The sequence below is a fragment of the Hippocampus zosterae genome, chromosome 19 (assembly GCF_025434085.1).
Source record: "Hippocampus zosterae strain Florida chromosome 19, ASM2543408v3, whole genome shotgun sequence".
NCBI lineage: Eukaryota > Metazoa > Chordata > Actinopteri > Syngnathiformes > Syngnathidae > Hippocampus > Hippocampus zosterae.
This window is the reverse complement of record NC_067469.1, coordinates 5,503,240-5,524,888: the sequence shown is the minus strand read 5'-3', so window position 1 is coordinate 5,524,888 and position 21,649 is coordinate 5,503,240. Positions and strand designations below refer to the sequence as shown.

The following is a 21,649-nucleotide window of genomic DNA, read 5'->3' as shown; positions in this document are numbered from 1 at the left end:
ATTTGTTGGCCTAGTTTTTGTTGTTTATTTGTTGACTACATAATACCCTCTTGATAATAAAACTTATCAGCGAGTTGACCTGTCCTCCGGCGTCACCATCAGGTCAAACTTTGAAATGAGAATGAATGTATCTTATTAAGAAGGCTAGCCCAAGTGAGTTCAGTTCCAAGATGTTTCTGTGGAAGTTCTCTTGTTTTGGCTACAGAAGAATCACATGGTTCGCAGCTACGCACCTGCCAAAAATATTTCATCTTTGCAAGGAAACTAAAAGTAAATATTAAAACCTAAAAATGAAAAACAAACCACATGAATAGCGATTATGCCGCTAATATAGCACAAATTAGTGCCTGGGTGCTCATCATCCCTTTAAGACACATGCCTCAATCATCTCAAATGGATTAAATAAATTCCAAACTTATTTCACAGTATATGATGATGGCGTCTTTACCGTCAATTAGCATTCCACTCAAACCGTGTCAGAGGTGGAGGCTTAAAATGTAACGCATTTTGCAAACTCGCTCACTTGGCATTATTGAAGAGTATTTTGGGATGACTAGTGTTGTAGTTCAACTATACCATTCCTTGTTTTTTCATGGAAAATGCTCATTGGTGGTTTATCCCCATTGCTTTCTATCATTTTTTTACAGTTTAAATCTAAATGTTGAATGGTGCAGGTCACATCTAACAAAAAGACTGAGTGCATGTCAGTTAATGGCCAGCCCGTCACTCATTCAGCGATTCATTAGTGTTCTACACTGGCCGAGGTCCACTGATCATTGCTCTATTGCTCTGGCTCAATGATAAGTATTGCTTATTGAGCTTAATATAGTAGGCGTCACTAATTAAAATCTTGGCGTGAGACATTTATGACTCTATAGTAAGGGGAGTGGGAGGGGTAAAAGACTCACTGTGGAATGAACAACTTTTATCACACGGCAACTCTACATGTAAAAACATTTGACTATTTTTTTGTTGTTGTTTACAATAAATTAACCCATAAGTTATTTAAATGAAAAATGGCATAAAATTGCAGCTCGAAATATGACAGAACTCTTGATAATGTAAATGCTCTGCAGGCTGAATATAAGATGATAGTGGGTGTATCTCATATTTCATTATCATCTTAAAAGTTGAATCTGTATTTCAATAAAAATCGCTATATTAATTTTTACATTTAGAGGAGAGATTTTCTATCGTCACCTTGTGGATAGAGGCAAGTGAATCACGTCATCCCCCCACCATAAAAACACCCGGAGCACTGTAGCATCTGATTTATCAGTGATGTCATGATGTTATCATCCCCCTTGTGAGCTCATTGCACTCATGACCTAATTGTCAACTACGAGCGTTGATGGGACCGGGATCATGGCAATTCATTCTGTCTATAATCACATATCCACATACTGTACAAGTCAGAACATTAAAAGTACTCTCGGGGTTCTCATACTGTTAGTTGACTGTTGTCACGGGACTGCTGTACCTGCCAACATGCGTAGCCAATGAACCACTGTTGAGCTTTAATGTGAATGTACGATGTGTTTATGTTCCCTAGAGTGCCTTGTTGTTGGCTGTGAGTGTGCACACGTCATGGAAGAAGTGTGGAGGAGTTATTTTATGTATTTTTTTTTTATATGACAGTCAGTGTGTGTGATCAGCGCGTCTTGGCACTGGTGTGGCCACTTAGGTGGAGTTTGCAGTGACTTAACTCCTACACTGGAAAGTTCCAATGTCTATTTTTCCAACACTTACATACGTACACATTTTTTTGTCCATTTACGACTTTGTACATGACTGGTTTTTTTTGTGTACACTTGACACTCAAGTTTTATGGCTTACAATACTTTGACGTTTTTTGGTCCTGGAAAGGGTACAATTTTGGCTCAAATGAATATACCGGTAAATAAATGTATTACTTGTCTTGGTTCCAATGTTTTTCCATTTTCTACCCTTGACACTTGACATTTACAGCTTAAAAAAAAAACACATGTACTGTACATTTTTGGTTCTGGAAAGAGGACAGTAAGTCTAATAATTATTGTAGCTTGACTCGAATACTGCAGGGTTACAATATTGCTTCTGTTTTGTCGTCTTTACCATTCACTTTTACAGCATACCGGTATATAGTTGGTCCCGTAAAAAGGCGCAATAAATCCAATGAAGGAGCTCAAGCAACATAAATGGATTGCTAGCGAGAGAGTTCCAATGCAATCCCCCACTTCCACTCCCCAAACAATCCCGGCCTCCCGACTCCCGTTTAGATCCTTGACACTTGAGCTTTACAGCACCTGGATCATTTTTGGTTCAGGAAAAAGCCAAACGGCCTGAACTCTTGTACAGCTGGGATCCAGTGATTTGCAGTACACATGCACATTTTGCACATTTGCAGAATTCCTTTTTTTTTTTTAATACCTTTGGTACTTATGTTCAGAATGCACCGATCGGTGCCTTTTTGGATATGATAAATACAATAATGATGTTTGAGTGCCATAATTTATTGGGGGCAGGATTTCATTGTTTTTGGCCATTTCTATACCCTTGACACTTGACTTTTAAAGCATAACGGTGCCTTTTGGGGCCAAGTAAAACGTTCAATAATACAATAAAATGTTCTCTGGGCTGCATTTCCAACAGTGTTTTATGTAATTGTACAGACTAATTTGCTTCATTTCGTTCTCTTACGACATTGTTTGCCTTGCACTTTACCGGTGGATGAAAATGTGTGTGAAGCTGCTGCTGCTGCTGGTGGGGGTGCACCGGGATAACAAACAAGTCCTAGACTACCACTCCCTGGCAATCTCTTCCCCACCATGATGAGGATATAACAGGATTTTTTGTCTGAAAAGGACCTCAAGACATGACTTTGTTAAGAGGCCCGCGACGAGAGGGGAAAATACCGGACGACTTACCGCGATGGAGTTGAACCTCGCAGCCGTTTCAAGCTCACTGGTGCGGCAGTCCAGCCAGCCGGGGGAACCGCTTCTCAATACTCCGATCCAACGAGTCCTCTTCCCGATCGCTCTCTCTCTCTTTCGATCTATCGTTTGAAGTTCGTTTTAAAAACAATTCGCAGCTCTGTTCACCAGCGCCTCCACCACTTCCACCTCCCCGGAACCGCCAGCCCTGCTCGGCCAGCTCGGTTGGCTTGTAGCCGCTAAACGGAGCCGAGTGCACGGAGCTTCTCGCTTGGCGCAGCCGCCTCCGGCCAGCGTGCGGAACAACAACAGCTCAGGCGGCAGACAGCGGAATCCGAATGGAAAAAGTCTGCAGGCTGCTGGACGATTCCTGGCTTTTCTCCAAATGTTTAAAAAGAAGCGGAGGTGAAGAAGGGACGTCTACATCCTTCTCTCGCGCGCGCCGCCGGAGCATGTGATGGCAACATGGTGAGCGTTTTAAAGGGGTATCCACGCGTGACGGTATACCGTGGGGCAAGCTCGCGTCGCGCACGCACGCGTAGGACACGTATGCACGACCCGCCCTGATAACTTTGCTGGAGGGGTCCACTATGACGTCACTGGACACGAGCACCTGTGTACTCTTCTTAATCCACCTGAGTGCCTGTTGATTACTTACTCACCTTTTATTTGTGTCAAAATTTGGGTAAAATAACGTGTATATGTCTCATCAATCATCTTTTCACATTGAAATAAATGAAGATGCTATTAATCCATTCCAGTCCCAGTAAAAGACAGGCAGGCAGATGCACTGTTCATTGAGATGTCGCAACTCTTTTAAGATCATCAGTACGGCACAAATACTTGCTGTTCTTCACAGATGATAAAGAACACATCACTTTCAGTGCTATATTTTCACTCTACATGTGTTGTTGCACCATTTGTGTTCAACCTGTTGTAATAGGTGACATAGATGGGAATTAGCGTCCAGTTTAGCATATTAGACTGGAATGCTCATCTCTCCTCATGTTTTAAATACACTATATCTTTTTTTTATGTTCAGTGTAACAGCAAACTTCAACTGGGAGAATGAATTAACAGCTTGAAGCTTCTTTTTTTGAAGAATTGTTCACCATTTTCCAAAGCACTGCAATGAAGTGAGTTGAACTGATCCCATCGCCACCATACAGCTTGCATGTTTCAAGTCAGTACTGTACTCACAATTTAAAGCAAACAGACCAAAAAGTGTAATGTAAAATGCAGGCTTTTATTCACAACCACAGGCAAAAACGACCCTAACCATCTGCACATCAAAACATTAAGCATTAAGCATCCTGTACCCGGTAAAGTCAGTCATATAGAATAAAAGTAAATAATTATGAAATATATTAAACAAGAATAATTAAGAATGAGAAAAACAAGCTTACATTCACACAACAAAAACATTTTTTATTTCTCCAGGTTCTTGATTGATAATTATCGAAGGCTAAGCTGCCAAAACTTCCATCCCCGACGTTCCCTTTTCCCCATTTGCTGCCAGTATAGGGCTTAGCCTTAATCACACACACACACATGCACACAGTGGGATTCACCATTAAGCTGATTCAGTATGGAGGGAGTTCAGTTGTGCTAACGAATAGATGATGCACTAGCAAAGGAAAAAGAGACAAGCTGAAACATGAACTGGTCCTCTGTCAACATCACGAGACCCCTGTGTGCCATTATGGCTTCTCCGCTGTTCGGCTCATCATCTAGAGATCACGTCATGCAAAAAATAAAAATTAAAATAGAGTCTTATAACCATAAAAAATGGACTATAAAACATTAAAGAAACTAACTTACCGGAACTGTGTCAGCCTTTAAATACACTCTTCATATGCTCACTTTTTCATAATACTGACGTAGTCAATATGCATTTGTAGATGTCAGTCAGTGAGAAAAAAAACATCCCAACAACATGCCACTGCCCCAAATCCAACCCGAACGAAGCTCTCGTCTCTGGGTGGCACTTATGAAAAGCTCAGAGGTGAAAATTTAATGATGCCCAGCCTTCAAATTTTTCCTTCCTGCTTTTTGTTTTACCGTTTGGATAATGAACACAGCCAGTCCACCAATCGGCAAGCTCCCAGCATCTCTGAGTACTCCATAACAAGATTGTTTGGTCTCAGACAGATAGAGGGAGAGTCTTTCTAAACCTTGCACCGATCACACGTAACTTTAATGATGCTGAAAGGTTCTTTCCACCTCCTGACTTTAAGAGTCTTAATGTCTTGCATTGGCTTTGTGGGGAATGTTTTTCTCATCTTCTCCATAATTCAGACCAGGGTCTCCTCGGTCAAGACGTTTCAGCTGTTTCTTCTAGGGCTGGCTTCAGCCAACCTGGAGGAGATTGTCATTGTCAACATCTATGACATTATCATTCTTCAGAAGTCCTACGAGGTCGTGGAGGCATGGTTGTGCCGCTCGCTGAAATTCTTGACGGTGTTGGGGGAAATCGGCAGCATCCTCTTCACCGTCCTCATCAGCATCTATCGCTACCAGAAACTCAGATACGCCAACAAGAGAGTCCACCTTCCCATCTGCCTGGATAACATCCATGCCGCTTGGACAGCAATTGGGCTTTGCATTGGTATCTCCATCGTCTTGAGTGCTCCCATTTTTGTCATGAACTTGCAAGGCTCGACAGGGAATCTCAAGGGGAACTATACATGGAATCACACGGGATGCCCGCCGGACTTCTTTCTATGCAACAACAACCACTGTCCGACGGTTAACCGCGTTTACAAGTACACCTTCATTCTGTTGTGTTACCTGTTGCCTCTGACTATTGTGACGCTTACAAGTTGCCTCATCGTCACAGTGTTGCTTGGCCCCAGGACCACAGTGAAGCCCATCACCACCGTGAGTGGCTTGACCCAGAATCAGAAAAGGTGTAACGTTCGAGGGCTCCGCCGGAGCACCATTGCAATCCTGGTGGCAATGACATTGTTTCAGGTAGATTGGACTCTTTATTTGGTTTTCCAAATGACTTTCACCGCCACTGACTTTCCTTTTTGGGCAGAATTGGAATTCTTTATTTCAACGTCCTACACATCCATCAGTCCATATGTGTTTGGTATTGGTAAAAGCATGTTTTCCAACAAGAACTTTTGCAAAAAGTAATTGTTTTGATGTTGTCTCATTAAGACTGTCATAAAAAATAAAAAACTGTCAATGCAACATTTGCACTTTAGGACAGTTGTCAAGATCCACCCTAACCTAAATTGTGAACAGTGAATAACAATGACTCTTTTCACATTTCATCTTTAATTACATTCAGATTAAAGGTGCCTGAAACAAAGTTTACATAGTGTTCCTGCTAACTGTGCGAGGGAGTGGTTTGGACCGAGTGTTGGTATTTTTGCAGACACACTCAGCTTGGTGGTTTGCGCCATTGTGTGTGTGTGAACACAGCCGACTTGCTTCGCTCAGAGACCAAGCGGCTCCTCTCATTCCCTCTAAATGCAGAGGATGGGAGGCGCAGTGACAGTCCTTGACATGGCAGAAGAAGAAACTGATTTGCTCGATTCAGGGACGTCAAAGGCAGCAAGCAGACCTCCACGGGCAGATGATGTAAAGTTGGCCAGGGAGATCAAAGATCTACGCTGTGAAGTGGGCACTTGGAAACACCTTCCCCGCCATCGTCCATGTCTGTGCGTGTCCTGTAATGCCCCCAGTAGCTATGCAGTAGCTAGTAGGAAGATATTTTTAAAAATATACAGTAATAAGAAAGCATTCAGTGAATTGACTTCTGTAATGACTCAGAGGGCTTGGTGTAGACTGCTGTTAATTTATGTATGAAATATGATGACATATGGAGTCATGTTTTGCCATGCATTTTGGCACAACAAAGCCACAAATATAGATTTTGAAAATTGAGAAAATTACTTTACTCTTGATTTTTTTCCAAGTGTCACCATAGTTGTGCTTTTTTTAATGCCATAAAATGAATTTTCTTAGAATCTTGACACTTGCACACAGTACTGTTTACAGTAGCCGCCATTTTGTCCCAAACAAATGACTGACCAATGACAAGCCACCTTCGCCTCATTTCAATCGTGTGAAAAGTTGCTTATTATTGATTACGGCTTATTTTGTACCGCACCGTGTCTCTGTTTAGTACGTCACCATTATTATTTTCAGTTGTATAAAAAGCGTTCGAGTGTAACATATTGACGACTTCAGTTGAGTTTGGGCGATGAAGAAGAAGCATGCTCATTGGCTACCGAGGAGCTGTGGCGCCAATGTGTGACGTCACAGCCCACTACCCAACGTTTGTTGTGTGTGCGCGTGTACGCGCGTCGACGAGTCCGAGCAGGTAAGATATCAAGCGCCACGAGGAATAAGTCTTGTGAAACATTTTGTGAATAACTTATCGTAGTTTTTGTTGTTTATTTACATCGGGAGGCGGAAGAAAAAAAATCTCCCGCTCTCGACACGTTTGCTAAGCGAGGATCACGCGCTATTGGAGGAAGAGAAGGACGGGGGATGGGGTAAGCAGAAGGTGGGGGGAGGCTGATACTGTGCATGCGCCTTCTTGGCTCGTCGGCGTGTACGCGCGCAGGGTCGATCGATGCAAGAGAGAGAGAAAGATCTTGACTGGGCCGGCCTTAGCGTGGCTCTCTCCGGCCTCGATTATTTGCCACTTTGCCTCGACGGACCAACAGTTTAGGAGTGTTTGTGTGTCCCCTCCGACACTCTGCCGGCGCAAGTCGGCTTGCACGGCCGCCACCGAGGCCACGCACGAGGCGGGCCTGCCGGAGCGGAGAGGTGAGGCGTTTGAGGAAACTGCAACTTTTCCAACTTGGTGAGTGGCGGCCTGCCTAAGCACTCTTTCTATTTATCTCTCACTCTCTTGCTTCTCCCCAAGACCCCATCACTTCGTGTGGCTTTACGATATTATTAACATTTAGACGGATATGAGACAGCATTTGAGGGGGTAAACATAGCGGCGACGTGCCTTTTGATAGCGATTAACACCTCTGTATGTTTGTGTGTAGCTTTATGGCGTTGTCGACTTGTCCTCCTCTTCAACAAAACCCGACGTTAATTGAATTTAATCTCGTTTTAAATTCCACACGTCAACGCGACATGGACTCTCGTGGCGTTTTTATTTGATTTATTTCGAGTTGAAAGAGGACGGGATCCTTGGCCAGCCGTGTCAGCCATGTCCTCCACGCGGAGACACCGAGCTGCCATTGGTCGGTCACGCCGTCGAAGGTCCCACTTGTAGCGGGAAAGTCAAAGTCCACTTTTGTCGGTGTCGGACCGAACGAGAAACAGTCACTAAAACGTTTAAAAACACTCACGAGTGACGTTGTGTCGTTGTGGGTCACGGATGTATCGATGGGTGTGATGCAGTGCTGTGTTAAACCAGCTCACGTTCTACAGAATTGTCTTTTTAGGGAGAAATCCATGAGCAGTTGAAACTATTTTTTGAGTGTCAATTGTTGTTTAACTTAGAACCATACTGTCAGTGTACTGTTATTCCCGTTTACTTATTTTTTTTTGCATTTAGGCATCATGACCCCCATCCCCTCCTAAACACGTTGCCTATATTCAAATCTTAAACCATAAAAATACCATAAACATGAAACTTTCGAACGTTCATTAAGTCTACCCCCTACCCCAATTACTGTTGTTTCTAAAGTGTTGAAAATGGCTTGCTCTCTTTAATGATGTACTGTAATGTTAAAGGATCAACAAACTGAAAAAAATGAAGGTTTTGGAGATGCAAGGATTCTGCACAGCAACTGGGATTATGAGCTGTACTTATAAGTACGAATGGCTTTTGGACTCACATCAAAGGAATGAAAGCAAAACAACAGGGGGGTGCATCTCTCCAATAAATGATTTGATACTACATGAGGTGGGATACAAGTCAAGAACGGTTTCTTTTAAAGTAGAACAATTGATTGTTTACAATTTGATTCAATATAGTACAATTCAGTTAGAGAGGGCATGTTGCAATGAGTTTCCTGTTGTTTTACAATATGAATTGTCAGTAGATTTCTGTTAATGTCAATTTTCTTGAAAGATATAACTTTCCAATGAAAGATTGTTTGTGCACCTCTGTAGATTTTTAAGTTAAAGATTTGGTTTGATTCGATGTACTGCAGTACCGTGAGATAACTTAGCATGGGTTACATGTGGAGAAATAAAAGGCTCACGTCACACTAAAATTCGCGTAAACATGGAACAGTGTAAATGCAGCCAAAATGAATGCCTTTCATACACACTGTAACTTAACATGCTTCACATAATGCCATAAAACTAGTCACATGGTTAAAGAGATTTAAAAGCAAAGTAAAAAAAAAAAAAAAAATATATATATATATATATATATATTTATTGTGTGGGCATACAGTTGCAAGAACAAGGTTTTCAAAAACCATGATTTTAAAAATACTTTGAAAGCACTGAATCAGAATTATGGCAAAAGAGCCACGTTTTTAACCTGGTTTGAATATTTATCTATTCATAATCTTCACTCTGATAATAAAGATACCAGCAAACCAGGACCCATATTAAACACCTTTCTAATGGTGATTTTGGGGGTTGCCATCTTGTATTTTGAGGTATGTATTATTTTCATCTAGGAAGAAGTGAATCCAGTGCAAGCATTAGTGATGCCCGCGACACACCCTCAACCCGTATCTATGCAGGACCAGCATGTTGAAGAGGGACCCATGGCTAATATCCCCGTCTCAGGTCCGGCCACGGCTGTCCTTTCCTCCACACCTCATTCTCCCACCACGGCCATCTCTGTGGCGAGTACCAACAAAAGTGTGACAGCCCTCCACTCTCCTGCCGAGGCCAGCCCGGCAAAGCCCACTGTGGCATTGCCCACCGTCTCGGGGATGAGCCCGGCTGGCTCGCACATCGCCTCTGCATCGGATTCGCCGGCGTTTTCTGCGAGCATCACAAAATCGGCGGTGGTGGATTTTGGGCGTCCAAACCCTGACGATGAGCAACCTAATATGCTGATGTGCAAAGGCGTGAGCGTGACCCTGGAGAACGACCGCGTGTGGAAGCAGTTCCACAGCTGCGGCACGGAGATGATCCTCACCAAGCAGGGCCGCCGCATGTTCCCTTACTGCCGCTACCGCCTGGCTGGACTGGACCCTGAGCGACACTACAGCCTGATGCTCTCCATTGTACCTTCAGACAAATACAAGTACCGCTGGAACTCCCCCAAGTGGGAGGTGGTGGGCCCGGCAGAGATCCAGGCCCAGGTTGCGGCGCGGGCCTTTCCCCACCACCACTCACCGTGCCGCGGCTCGGACCTCATGGATAGCATGTTGTCCTTCTACAAACTCAAAGTCACCAACAACCCCAAAGACATGGAGGGCCATATCATCCTCACCTCCATGCACCGCTACATTCCCCAGCTCCACATCATTCCCCTGTCCAACGACATCACAACGCCACCGGTCGTGGGACCCGAAAGCTTGACGTTCACCTTCCCGCAGACGGAGTTCATGGCAGTGACCACCTACCAGAATGTTCTCGTCACACAGCTGAAGATCAACCACAATCCTTTCGCCAAGGGCTTCAGGGAGGACAGGTTCGGACCCAACTTGAGCGATGTCCCGGTAGAGAAACTGCAGCTCAAGATGGAACCACCCGAGGAGCAGCCAGAATGCAAACCTGTTGACCTAAGGTAGGGGTTTTGGGGTTTTTTTTTGGGTGTATGGAGTTTTTTCTCAAATAGGAATAAATGGTTCACATGTATTCATTTCATCATAATATTTATCTGCATGTAACCATTTACATCCACCAAGTAGCCGAATTTAGCAACCAATTCATGGCGTCATCAGTTCTTACTACTAACTGTTCTTTGTTAGATTAGGCAAGTGATAAACTACAGCATGTTCAGACTTGCACATAAATTTTGTTTACGTTGCGGACGTGGTACCGGTCCTGTGAACCGATTTCATCTCTATGTGAACATTAACCTCCGCCAAGGCGCAAGATTAAGCTACTCCGTTGCAATAGATCATTCATAAACCTGTTGAGGTTCCCGGGCAACAGAAGAATCACTTCAATTATATTGCAGGTTGCAGATTTACAAGATTCACAAATATATTTCACTCAAGTAACTTACCGGTAATCGATAATTTCCTTTTTATAAAAAAAAAAAAATTCTTCAAACGTGTATGCTAAACAATATTGCCAATTACTCGTTTGACAGATTTAGCAGCAGAAAAGCCAATCGAGCCATCGCTGTATGTTGTATGTTGATTTGTGTTTTCTCGTAGCCTTCTGAGTGCTGACTCGGCCTATCTTCCCACTGAACAAGAGTCCAATCTTGTCCTGAAGCCAATCACATTCTCTCCCACCATCAACCACGATTCAGTCACTCAGTGCGTGCAAGGCAGACAAGCCGCCGGAGACTTGAGGATTGTACTGAAACGTTCACTGACGAAAGGCGAAAACACAGACGACGACAAGTCGCCCAGCAAGCGGCTACACATTGAGACCCCCCAAAAATCCTCTGTGAGTTCTGCGCCGTCGCTCCAGAGAACCTTGTATCGGCGCCACAACAACAGGAACGGGCACTGGAGCAGATTGGAGGGAGGATGGAATCCTGCTACCTTAGCTTGTGGCAGACCCTCAGCGAGCTCCACCACAGAGCCTGAATTGGATGAAGTCGAGGGCCTCACCTTTGTCTCATTCGCCACCAGGGTAAATGCCTGCAAACTACAGATTCAACAATGTTTTTGTCTGCTTCATAAATGTTTAGTTTCCAAAACACAATCAATGTAATTAGAGTCATAAATGGTTGTTTTTTCTGGTCATCAGTTTATTTATATATAAATAAAATGTGTACCATAAAATACACATTTTAAAATGTAAAACATTTTTTTTCATATTTCGTCAAGCGTATTAGAAAATGGATTGATGGGTGAAATTAAATTAATCCATTCCATCCCAAGAGTAGAGTTATACTCACCTTATTTTGATCAGTGTGTGGTTCAAAATAAATATAGTACATGATGAAAATAAGTGGAAAGTACATTTTATTATGAAAAACAAATCGCAGGGCAAGCAAATAACTTGCAACATCTTATTCTTTTTGCTTCGAACATGATAGGCATTGGGAACAGTGTTTCATTGTAAAATGTGGCAGCCATTTTGGTTTGCGGTATCTATGGTGAACATAAACAAGGCTGTGTAGTCACGTGAGTGAAGGACTGCATGTTAAAATGCAAGAAACGAAAGGTAATTTATCAGGAAACGTTAGACCTTTCGAACAATATCATCACCTAGCGCGCCGAACATGGAACCTGCACAGACTTTCACCTCCCCTGTTGTGTTTTACACTCGTTGGTTGGAACCGATGTCTCCTCCTTGTGCCTGCTAATCGTAGCTAGCCTGCAGCTTCTTCTTCCACGGAGTAAAAGCTATGGAGGGCTCCTAACTCTGCTGCCCATGCTGTATCCACAGAGAATCTGAGCTTTTTTGTTTGATTGTTTCTTTGCACTTTTTTGTTTTGTGCACACTTTTTCTGAAGCATCCTATTCAGAAAATAATGCCATACAAATATAACTGTGCAAATTTATTACAATAGTAAAATGGTAGATTTCACCAAACCAAACTGCATAACAATATTGCTAAATATTTAGCTCTTAGCTCCTTTTTTTAAGCAGTAATTTTTCAGGCTTCCTTATAACAGTTTCATTTTCACTTTCTATGAAACCCATTGATGGCAACTATACAGCAAAAAAAAAAAATCCCCAAAATACCTGCAATGCGTGACGTACCAAGCCGATGCATCCCATAGCATGTTCGTATGCCTTTCAACTGGGCTTCTTTTCCGTGATACAGGAAGCTCTGGAGAGTCACATCCGAGCCGAGCCATCCAACAAGTCTCTGCCGGTATCACCTGATTCCTCCCTGATGACTCCCACGCAGCAAATGAAAACTGGTACAAAGCCCACGTGTTGTTTTACAGTTGTTCTACTATTTGTATCTAATCTCGCAAATCTAATCATTTCACATATTTCAGAAGAGGCCACTCCAGAGACTACAGAGGAGAAGATTGGTCGCCTTGAGGCCATTTTACTACAGGACCTCAAAGTGGCCAAGCACAGACAGGTGATCCATCCTGTCCTGGAGGAGGGTGAGCGGATGCATTGACACCATGACAATTCCACACAAGGCACAAAATATGACCCTTGCTGTGCCCTTATAATAATAATAGTAGAATATCAAACATGAATTGTGTTCTTTTTTTTAGTGGGCTTGAAGTTGAGCTCTCTGGATCCCAGCATGCCCGTTGACCTGCTCTACTTGGGGGTTCGCCTGCCACTGCCACCCTTCAACCATGACAGTAAGTCAGCACAAGTCTAGTTAAGACATACCTCAGAAATGCAAGCTAGCTACTCATAGTGCAGCACAGGACACAGCACACTTTGAACTCCAGAAGCAACTAAAATGATAATTAAACCACCTGAGCAACAACCTCAAATTAATCAAGAAAGGGCTGAATTCCCCCGCCCGAGTAGTTTATGTGCCCTTTTGAAAGTGACAGCTTGATTCAGCACGTTTGCTTTGCAGGTGAGGGTTTGACTTTCATCTCCCGAACAGGAAAAACAAGTGACGTGACTAAAATAAAGGGTTGGAAGAACAAGTTTGTTCAAAGCAAGCAGCCAAGCGATGGTGAGGTGGCTTTTACCTTCTCCCGAGTCCCTTACTGGGTTTTAAATATGAATATCATTTTGTTTCTTTTTTCCAGGCTCCCAGAAAAACCTGTCGGCCTTCTGCAGCAACATGCTGGATGAGTACTTGGAGAGCGAGGCCCAGCAGATCAGCGAACGCGCCGCCGCATTCTCCACCGGCCCCGAAGCCCCCGTGGCCTACCAGCTGCCCGCTAAAAGCGCCAGCTACGTGAAGACGCTGGACAGTGTCCTCAAGCATCGCAAGACGCCCGCTGGCATCAACAACAAGCCCTGCCCTCTCTCCTTTAAGCCACTGCTCTATGCTGCATTGACATCGCCACCCCCGTACCTGACGAGAACTCCGACCAACACCATGCTTCGTGCCTCGAATCCACAGAGGTAACAACTTGCTGGCGAGTTCCTCTCTTGGAGTGTTTTTCGGTGTTCCATATGGAACGTAGTACATAAAACATAATAGATGAGGGGCCTTGCACGCTACTCACACCAATACAGTGCAGCTCAGCCTCTGGCTAGCAGACACCATGGCTAGTGACCTGCTTTTGGCACAAGTCATATTTTGAGAAGTGGCGATTGGCTAGCAATGTGTTCAGGGTGTAATCCGTCTTTTGCATGAAGTTAGCTGGGTTAGGCTCCAGCACTCAAACCACCCACCACCACAATCCTCTACAGGCTAAGCGGCATCGAGAATGACAAATTTACTCAACACTTAGTTCATTAAATCAAAATAACCACAAATCTTTTTCATTCTCGAGAAGCCTTGAAAGCAGCTTTAATGAACACTTCTGCCAGCAGATGGCGAAAAATCAATGTGATAAAACATGTTTATATAATGGGACATTTTTCTATCCCCTTGCGGTCAGATCAACGGAGGCTTCCCGGCTGATGACTGCCATCACGTCAACTGCCCCACCGATTGTCCAGCAGAAACTGTTGGAAATGGAGGACGATGTCATTAGCCAGGGTTGTACCCGAACGTGCCTGACACCAACGAGGGTCTCAGCCTCGCTGGCTGCTATGCTAACCAAAGAGGTACCAAACAATTGCCAATTGTGCATTTTATTTACACGTCTAAATATCCACTCAGCGACCACAAAAGCTCCATCAGCGCCTTACACCTTTGTCCAGACCTGCACCACAATATTTCATTGTGATCCGTGATGTCCAGTAGCTCTTAACTGACTAACCAACAAATGGCGGGCGTGCGCAAAAATGTTGCTGATGTACATTGCACAATATACAGTATGATAATGATCAGAGTCAGTCATGTGAAGGTCAAGCATTTCCATCAGAAAAGATCTCGAGACCTCCTCCCACTCCTCCTCTGTTTTTTAAATCAGACACTGCACCAGCAGGCAGAGAAATCCCCCCCACATCCACTTCGGAAGATGACGAGGCCAGAATGCAGACAAGAGTTCTGCCGACTGGGCTGTGTGTGCTTCAGTCTCAGTTATCCCGTCGTGGGTCCGCTCCACTGCCGCCAGCCTGCATGCATGTTTGGCTGTGCTTGCTCCAAGCGGACTACACAAGATACTTGGCAGCAGGATGAAGTGAATAGTGGTAAGATTATGAGTTGGCATATTCAAATCTTTTCTTGACAGCATGCAAATGTGATCCTGAATATATCTAACCACTATGACACACTGTAAAAAACATTTATGAATGCATATTTTTTTAATTTTTGTGTGTTTTGGATTTATTAATTAATTTTTTTACTTGTATGTCCCTAACAGTGCTACAATAGGGGTCATGGTCATTCAAGTGGTTGTTTTTTTTTCTGCCAGCAGGGACCAGTCTTGAGCACAAGCCGTGTTCCACCTCGCAGTCCAATAAACTGTGGAATCGCAATATTTTTGACGCGGATCCAGATCCGCTCTATCAACCCAAAAGCCAATGTGCGCCCCCTGTAAACCCCCTCAAGCCGTATATGGCACTTCCCAGGCAACAGGTTCAAAATAATTACATGAATTATTAAATGAATAAATAAAGGTTTCCTATAAATGAGCAACATCAACCTATAATTGCAGATTCAAGAAGAGGACAAGGATCCTGTGTACAAGTACCTGGAGAGCTTCCTGACTTGCGCGCGGGTTCGCCCGTTCAAAAGCAAGCCGCCATCTCAAAACACCATTGATTACATTCCAACACTGGCCACCAACTCCAAGAAGCGTAGTCGGGCCCCATGCGAACCCAAAAAGCAAGGTAAGAACCATTACGGTGATGTATGTTTAAATTGACCTCCTAATGAGTTTACAGTAACGCCTGTTTGTTATTTTGCAGAAAACACAGTATTAAAAGAGAAACTGATTAAAAAACAGATCGAGATCCAGTCGGTATGCCGCTGGGAGGAAGACCGTGAGATGATCTTGCAGATTTTGTGCACGCGCCTTAATCAGGATAAACTGTGCGAGCCCTTCAACATTGGACCATACCTCATCCACCCTGTCACCAAGATCTTTATCCAGAAGCCTAGCGAGTCCAACCTCACCTATAGGGTGAGTTTTCTGTGCCTAATCTAAGGTTGCATATAGTGGACCGTACATTGCGTATTCACCCTAGCCGAGAGCCCGCGCTCTTTGTGGGTGTGTTGCACTTCAGGCCCTTAGTATCATTACTATGGATTACTGTGTAAATATGCCTCACTTTTGTGATACACACACAGACCATTTTTGAAATACACATCGTGTACCACATCTTCCAAACCCTACCTTGGAAGTTGCAATTCTCTGTTATAGCAAACACAAGCACTCTAGTATGTGAACAGTCTGTGGGGTAAGATAGAAAATGACATCGTCATGTGTCCTCAGGTGCGCGTCAGTCGACCGGCAAACGTTCGCGTCGAAGCTGAGGAGCAGAACTCTAATGAGGACGCGCCGGACCCAATGGAAAAAAAAACCAAGCAGCTCGTGTGGCAATCCGAAGTCAAGCCCTTCCTAAGTGGCGTGTTGCCCGCTGGCCTGATGGTGGCCAGAACCAAACCAGTTAGCGGCCAAACGTCTGAACTCATACAGGTGAGACTCAAGAATGATATGATATTGGTTGGGATTTTAACTGAGGAAACAATTGAGATCAATTATTTTGATCATTTATCACCTCATGAATGCATTTTCAGTTCTATCCTCATACCGTTATATAACCAAAAATACATTATGAGCTTTATGTACTTTTAGCATTTAATTATTTTTTATGGTTTTATATTTCAACCTATTTATGACAATGTATTGATTTATTCAACTTTTCGGACATGTTTTTGTGAGAATTTTCATCCTGTTACATTCCTGTTATATTATTTATATTCTGTACCATTTTCTTAATTATTGTTTTTTTTTCCATAAACAGGTCAATGGCAAACCCTACAACTATGTTAACCTGCTGCTTGGCAGCATGGGGTCACTGCACCCAGCCAACCGGCTTGCGGCGTACGCCACAGGCAGGCTGCAGCGGCGCTCCGACCTAACTCGCAAGGTGGACCATTCCCCCATCACTGCTGTGCGCAAAGTTGGGGCAAAACTAGACAATCAAAACTTGAATGCAAAACCTGACATTCAGAACTTGAAGGCTACTGGCAGACTGATGCCCATAGCGATGCCAGCGAAGGACAGTACTGATGTTCAGACCCATCCGCTTTGTATGATCATTTTATTTCTGAAAAATCGGTGTATGATTTGTTCAGTCCATTTTCAGTTGGCAGTCCAAAAAACAAAAAAGTGGAAACATCTCATTTGGATTTTTTTTTTAAAGATAAAAATAATAATATTTAATTGGTCAGGTTTATGTGACCCAGAGGTTTTTCACAACACGCATTAACTCATTCAGTACCAGCCAATTCTGGACCAAGTCTGAAAAGACATCTTAAAAACGTCTTTGGGAGTGAATGAGTTAAGATATGTTAGCTGTATAGAGAATAACGGGCAAAAATATATTGAAACATTAATTGGTATATTTTTGAAAATCTGGCTTTTAGTGGATTTTAAAAAATATGTATCATTACATTTTGATTGGCATTTGAAAATGGAAAGAACAAATTACGCCAACAAATGCAAATTACCATATTGACTTAAATTTGTTTTCATGATGTTAACTTTTGTTTCCCCAGTTCCATTGTTAAAGCAACCGTGTGTGAAAAAAGACCCCGAAAGTCCAACGGGGAGGCAGCTCGGCCCTCTCGCTGCCATCAACCCTTTCCAGCGGTCGGGCCGCTCGACCGTCTCACTCACAGTGTCACCTTCACTGAAGACACCCAGCTTCTTGAGCCAGAGCGGCACCTATTCCTTCAGAATCTGCCCACCGTGTAACCCGAGCAAGAAGGACAATAACTGTCCCAGCGTCACCCTGCCGGGGGGCTTTACCCTCATTCGCTTACCCAAGTCAGACAGGCCGAACGAACCCACAAATATAGTGGCGCAGCAGGGGACAACTAACGAGGATGTGCCGGTGGCCACTAAAGGAACCCAGGGAATGAAGGACGAGCAACCAATTTGTTCTTCAGAAGACTGTGAATCCAGTTTGTCTGACGACAGCGCAGACCATGACAGTGATGTGCGTAAAACTTTTTATGCCCGAAAATTAAAGCTAGTACTTTGACAAAAATCTATGGAGACTGATAGGCCGTGTTAAATTGCCGAAGATGTTAACCTTCACTTGGCAATGTGGGTAGAGCATGGTATAAAAAATTGAGGATTCTATCAAGGCTATGATATGAAAACAGCGTGCTCCACCTTCCATCATTTTTGTTGTTGTCGTCTCCAGGTGGACTCCACTGTAGACATCGAGACCATCGAGGAGTCCAAACAGGAAGTGGCCATTGCAAGACTGAAGGAAGCGGCCCGGAGTGAATCAACCGTATTGTGCACGGGCAAATTGGAAAACCCCAGCACAAGGAGGCGCAGGGACCATTCTGTTACCGAGAAGCAACGGCGCTTGGAGCAACGTGCACTTTTTGACGAGCTGCAGAATGTCCTCGGTCAACCTGGAGGTTCCAAACTACACCTTCTCTCAATGGTTGGTATTTCATCGGTTTCATATTCAATGCTTTGGCTGTATTTTGTTGATTGCTGTTCCTTTTGTCATTGTACGTGCTGAAAATGTTGAACTGAGTGTGTTTTGGTGAAAAATCGATATCCCGCTTGTTATGTATGGTTTTTAGGCTTTAAAGGAAATCCATATGCTGAGAGCCATCTCTGACGGCCTTCTGGAGAGGAAGAAGAAGCTGGCCCAGATCCAAGCGATTTACTTGAAGAAATTGTCCTGCTTGACTGGTGTGTGTTTCCCCTTTTGTTAGATCAGAGTTTAAAAAGAAAAAGAAAAAAAAGATCAATCAAACTGAAGTCTTCTGTGTTCTTGGATTTTTTTGGGGGGGAAATAGGGAAGCCTGAGGAACTGATCAAAGGCAATTTGGACCTGATCTTCAGTAGCTTGAAGGACAAAGGTGGCTCAAAAGCAGAGCCTTTCTTCATGCGTCTGTACCAATCCAAAAAGGAGCATGCCAAAGATGCCACCAGTCCACCCCCCCCAGTCCCAACCACTCAACTACTTCCATCACCACCACCAAAGCCACCCCCCGAGCTCCTTCCACTAACACCGCCCCCGCTGTCCGAAGTTCCAGAATGCCAATCTGAAACCCCATCACTTCCGCCTCCCACACCCCAAAAGATTGTTCCACCTGCTCCAAATCTCAACGATGCCTCAGCACCTGCTGTGTCGGCTCCACCCCCCAAGGAGGTGTTGACCCAACCTGCACAACAATTTGCCATCCCTCTGGTTCGCTCCAAGACAGGCAGACTCATCCTGCCTTCGTCGATGAGACCTGGTAAGTTTGCACATGTCCAGGACCACCCATGCATTGTTAATGGCTTTACAGTGCATTTTGACTGATTTTAAAACCTACTTAATATTGGTTTGTCATAAGTGCCAAATCTATCAAATGTAAGAATTGAATCGAATTGAGTAGTTTATTTCCCCCTAGCCTTTTCTGCTCTTTCGTAGTTAGCAATAGAACATGGGTTGGTTTCACAAAATCACCTGTTCTGACCAGAAAGCAGAGAAAACGACAAACTTTTCAATACTGAACATTTTTCCCCTCTGTAGTTAATGATTTAAAAAAAAGTATTGACAATTAAAATGTGTTTAAGACATGTGTGATGCAGAAGGGCTAAAACTGTTGACTTGGTTTTCTTGTTATCGTCTCTTGTGCATGTTGTGTTCTTCACCTATTGTGGGGGGGGGGGGGGGGTTCCGAATATTACTATACAGTAGTATGAATTATGAACAGTTCCAATTACGCGTTTGTGTCTTCTCTTAGCAGGCCAAGGCATCTACACGTTCATGCTCATGAACCCCAACCAGGATGCAGACGTTACTACCCAGTCTTCCAGCACCGACTCGACCATCCCCCTGGACCTAGCGTCACCTCCCTATGCAGCAAAACCCATAAACCAGGATAGTCCTGAACAGAAGGCGATCTCCACCAATGGTCTTCAAAGCGTGCCGACAGCAGCTCCTGGGAAGCAGGTGCCACAGCAGTCTAATTTGAGCGCATCTGCCGCACGTCGGCCAAGAGGAAGACCTCGAAAGGGTGAAAGCATCCTGAAAAGGAAAGAAAAACCAGACAAGGATGAAACATTCATTCCAAACAATTGTAAGGACCAGCCAATTAAACGCAGGAGAGGGCGACCCCGCAAAAGCGAGCCCTCTGCAAGCCCCGAATACAATGTTGGTGGTGGGGCGTCACGGCCACGCACGCGAGGCTCCCTGGGTAAGGACTTCCCCAGCGCCAAGCGCCAGTCCTGGATAGACATAGAGATGGAGCTGGACCCCGATTCAGACTCAGAATAAGAACATTTTTGACTACAACCTCAGGCCGACTTGTTCACACCAGATGTGCCTACCTATGTTTTTGCGTGCGTGTGTCTGTGTTTGCGTCAGGGTTGCAAAAGGAAGGAACATTCATAAGACATTTCCATTGGAAGTTAAAAGATTGGGGAATGCTTTAAATCCTGAAAATTACATCATAATCACAAACATCAATATGTTTTTCCATCAGCAAACACCCTTACAAATTCAATTGAGCAGCTGCTTATGTAAAGTCCACATACACCGTAAATAACCAAGTAGCAATTATTTACTGTAAATTTTTTTCAATACTTGTATGAAATTGAGTTGTATGGATTTGCTCAAATAGATATATTTAAGTTCTGTAGTAAGAGCAACCTTTATATTAGTACATTTCTCTTCCCCTCATGGATTTCCATTAATTTTGACATAAAGTTCACAATGTGAATTTTGTAATCTTGGTTTGGGGATATGAAGACCAAGACCACTGTGAATATTCAATGCTCCTCACTGGTCTCACTGAATCAGGATATTTTGGTGCCAAGACGTCAGGAAGCATTAATTGACCTGCTGAATGTAGCTTCATGAAACATGTCACAGCTTCCACCACTATTTGTGATTTAGTTGTTGCTGTTGTTTTCCATTTAGTGGCCCGAATAAAAAGCCTCTGCTGTAAATGTTAAGCATTGCATTTTAACACACACTACTGTTATGAGGATTTTAATAGATTTTTTTTTCTGTTGGCCTGTGGAAATCATGTTTGTTACGAGCACTTTGTTTTTTGAAAGTAAATGATTTGAACAACATAAAGACTACCATGTGTTGTATCTATTAAAAGGACTAATATTGTGAATGAATGTAACCCTTTTGTACTTTGACTATGCTTTTCTCAATGGGATTCTTTTTGCTGTTAAATTGAGTACTGGTACTCAGTATACATGTCTCACATTTATTTAGCATTTTTTAAATATATGATTGTGTGTTTTATTAATATATTGATGTCAATGAGCGATGGTCAAGCTGAAATGAGTTATATGCAATGATGATTTATTTTCTTGCCGTAGGTTTGTTGCAACAAAATTTTTTATAGGTTTGTTTTACAAGGGTTCTTGGAATAGACTGAATTGATATTAAGGCCACTCTCAATATCATCCTTTAGGTTTTATCCCTACAGCATGAAGGCAGACCCCGACCTACCCTAGACGA

At 43.5% G+C, this 21,649-nt stretch overlaps 2 protein-coding genes across 9 annotated transcripts; both read left to right on the top strand.

Moving 5' to 3' along the window:
- Positions 1–4,753: 4,753 nt before the first annotated feature.
- LOC127592624 (uncharacterized) lies at positions 4,754–6,137 on the top strand. The gene has a single exon (XM_052053543.1). The coding sequence runs from the start codon at positions 5,112–5,114 to the stop codon at positions 6,051–6,053; it is 942 nt and encodes a 313-aa protein (XP_051909503.1). The 5' UTR covers positions 4,754–5,111; the 3' UTR covers positions 6,054–6,137.
- A 1,041-nt stretch (positions 6,138–7,178) lies between these two features.
- Positions 7,179–21,296, top strand: magl (MAX dimerization protein MGA-like). Of its 8 annotated transcripts, none has more exons than XM_052053524.1 (20): positions 7,179–7,248; positions 9,530–10,593; positions 11,192–11,618; positions 12,762–12,861; positions 12,943–13,056; positions 13,174–13,266; positions 13,494–13,595; positions 13,672–13,993; positions 14,476–14,644; positions 14,953–15,172; positions 15,397–15,560; positions 15,640–15,814; positions 15,893–16,107; positions 16,420–16,623; positions 16,952–17,240; positions 17,709–18,151; positions 18,362–18,613; positions 18,759–18,870; positions 18,978–19,421; positions 19,914–21,296. In XM_052053524.1, exons 2-20 carry the CDS (start codon positions 9,560–9,562, stop codon positions 20,444–20,446), a joined length of 5,412 nt encoding a protein of 1,803 aa, XP_051909484.1. In that variant the 5' UTR covers positions 7,179–7,248; positions 9,530–9,559; the 3' UTR covers positions 20,447–21,296. The 8 variants fall into 8 exon arrangements, with proteins under 8 accessions (XP_051909484.1, XP_051909482.1, XP_051909485.1 ...); XM_052053522.1 differs by having other exon boundaries at positions 7,187–7,737; positions 9,534–10,593; XM_052053525.1 differs by having other exon boundaries at positions 7,187–7,737; positions 12,946–13,056.
- The last annotated feature ends 353 nt before the right edge of the window (positions 21,297–21,649 follow it).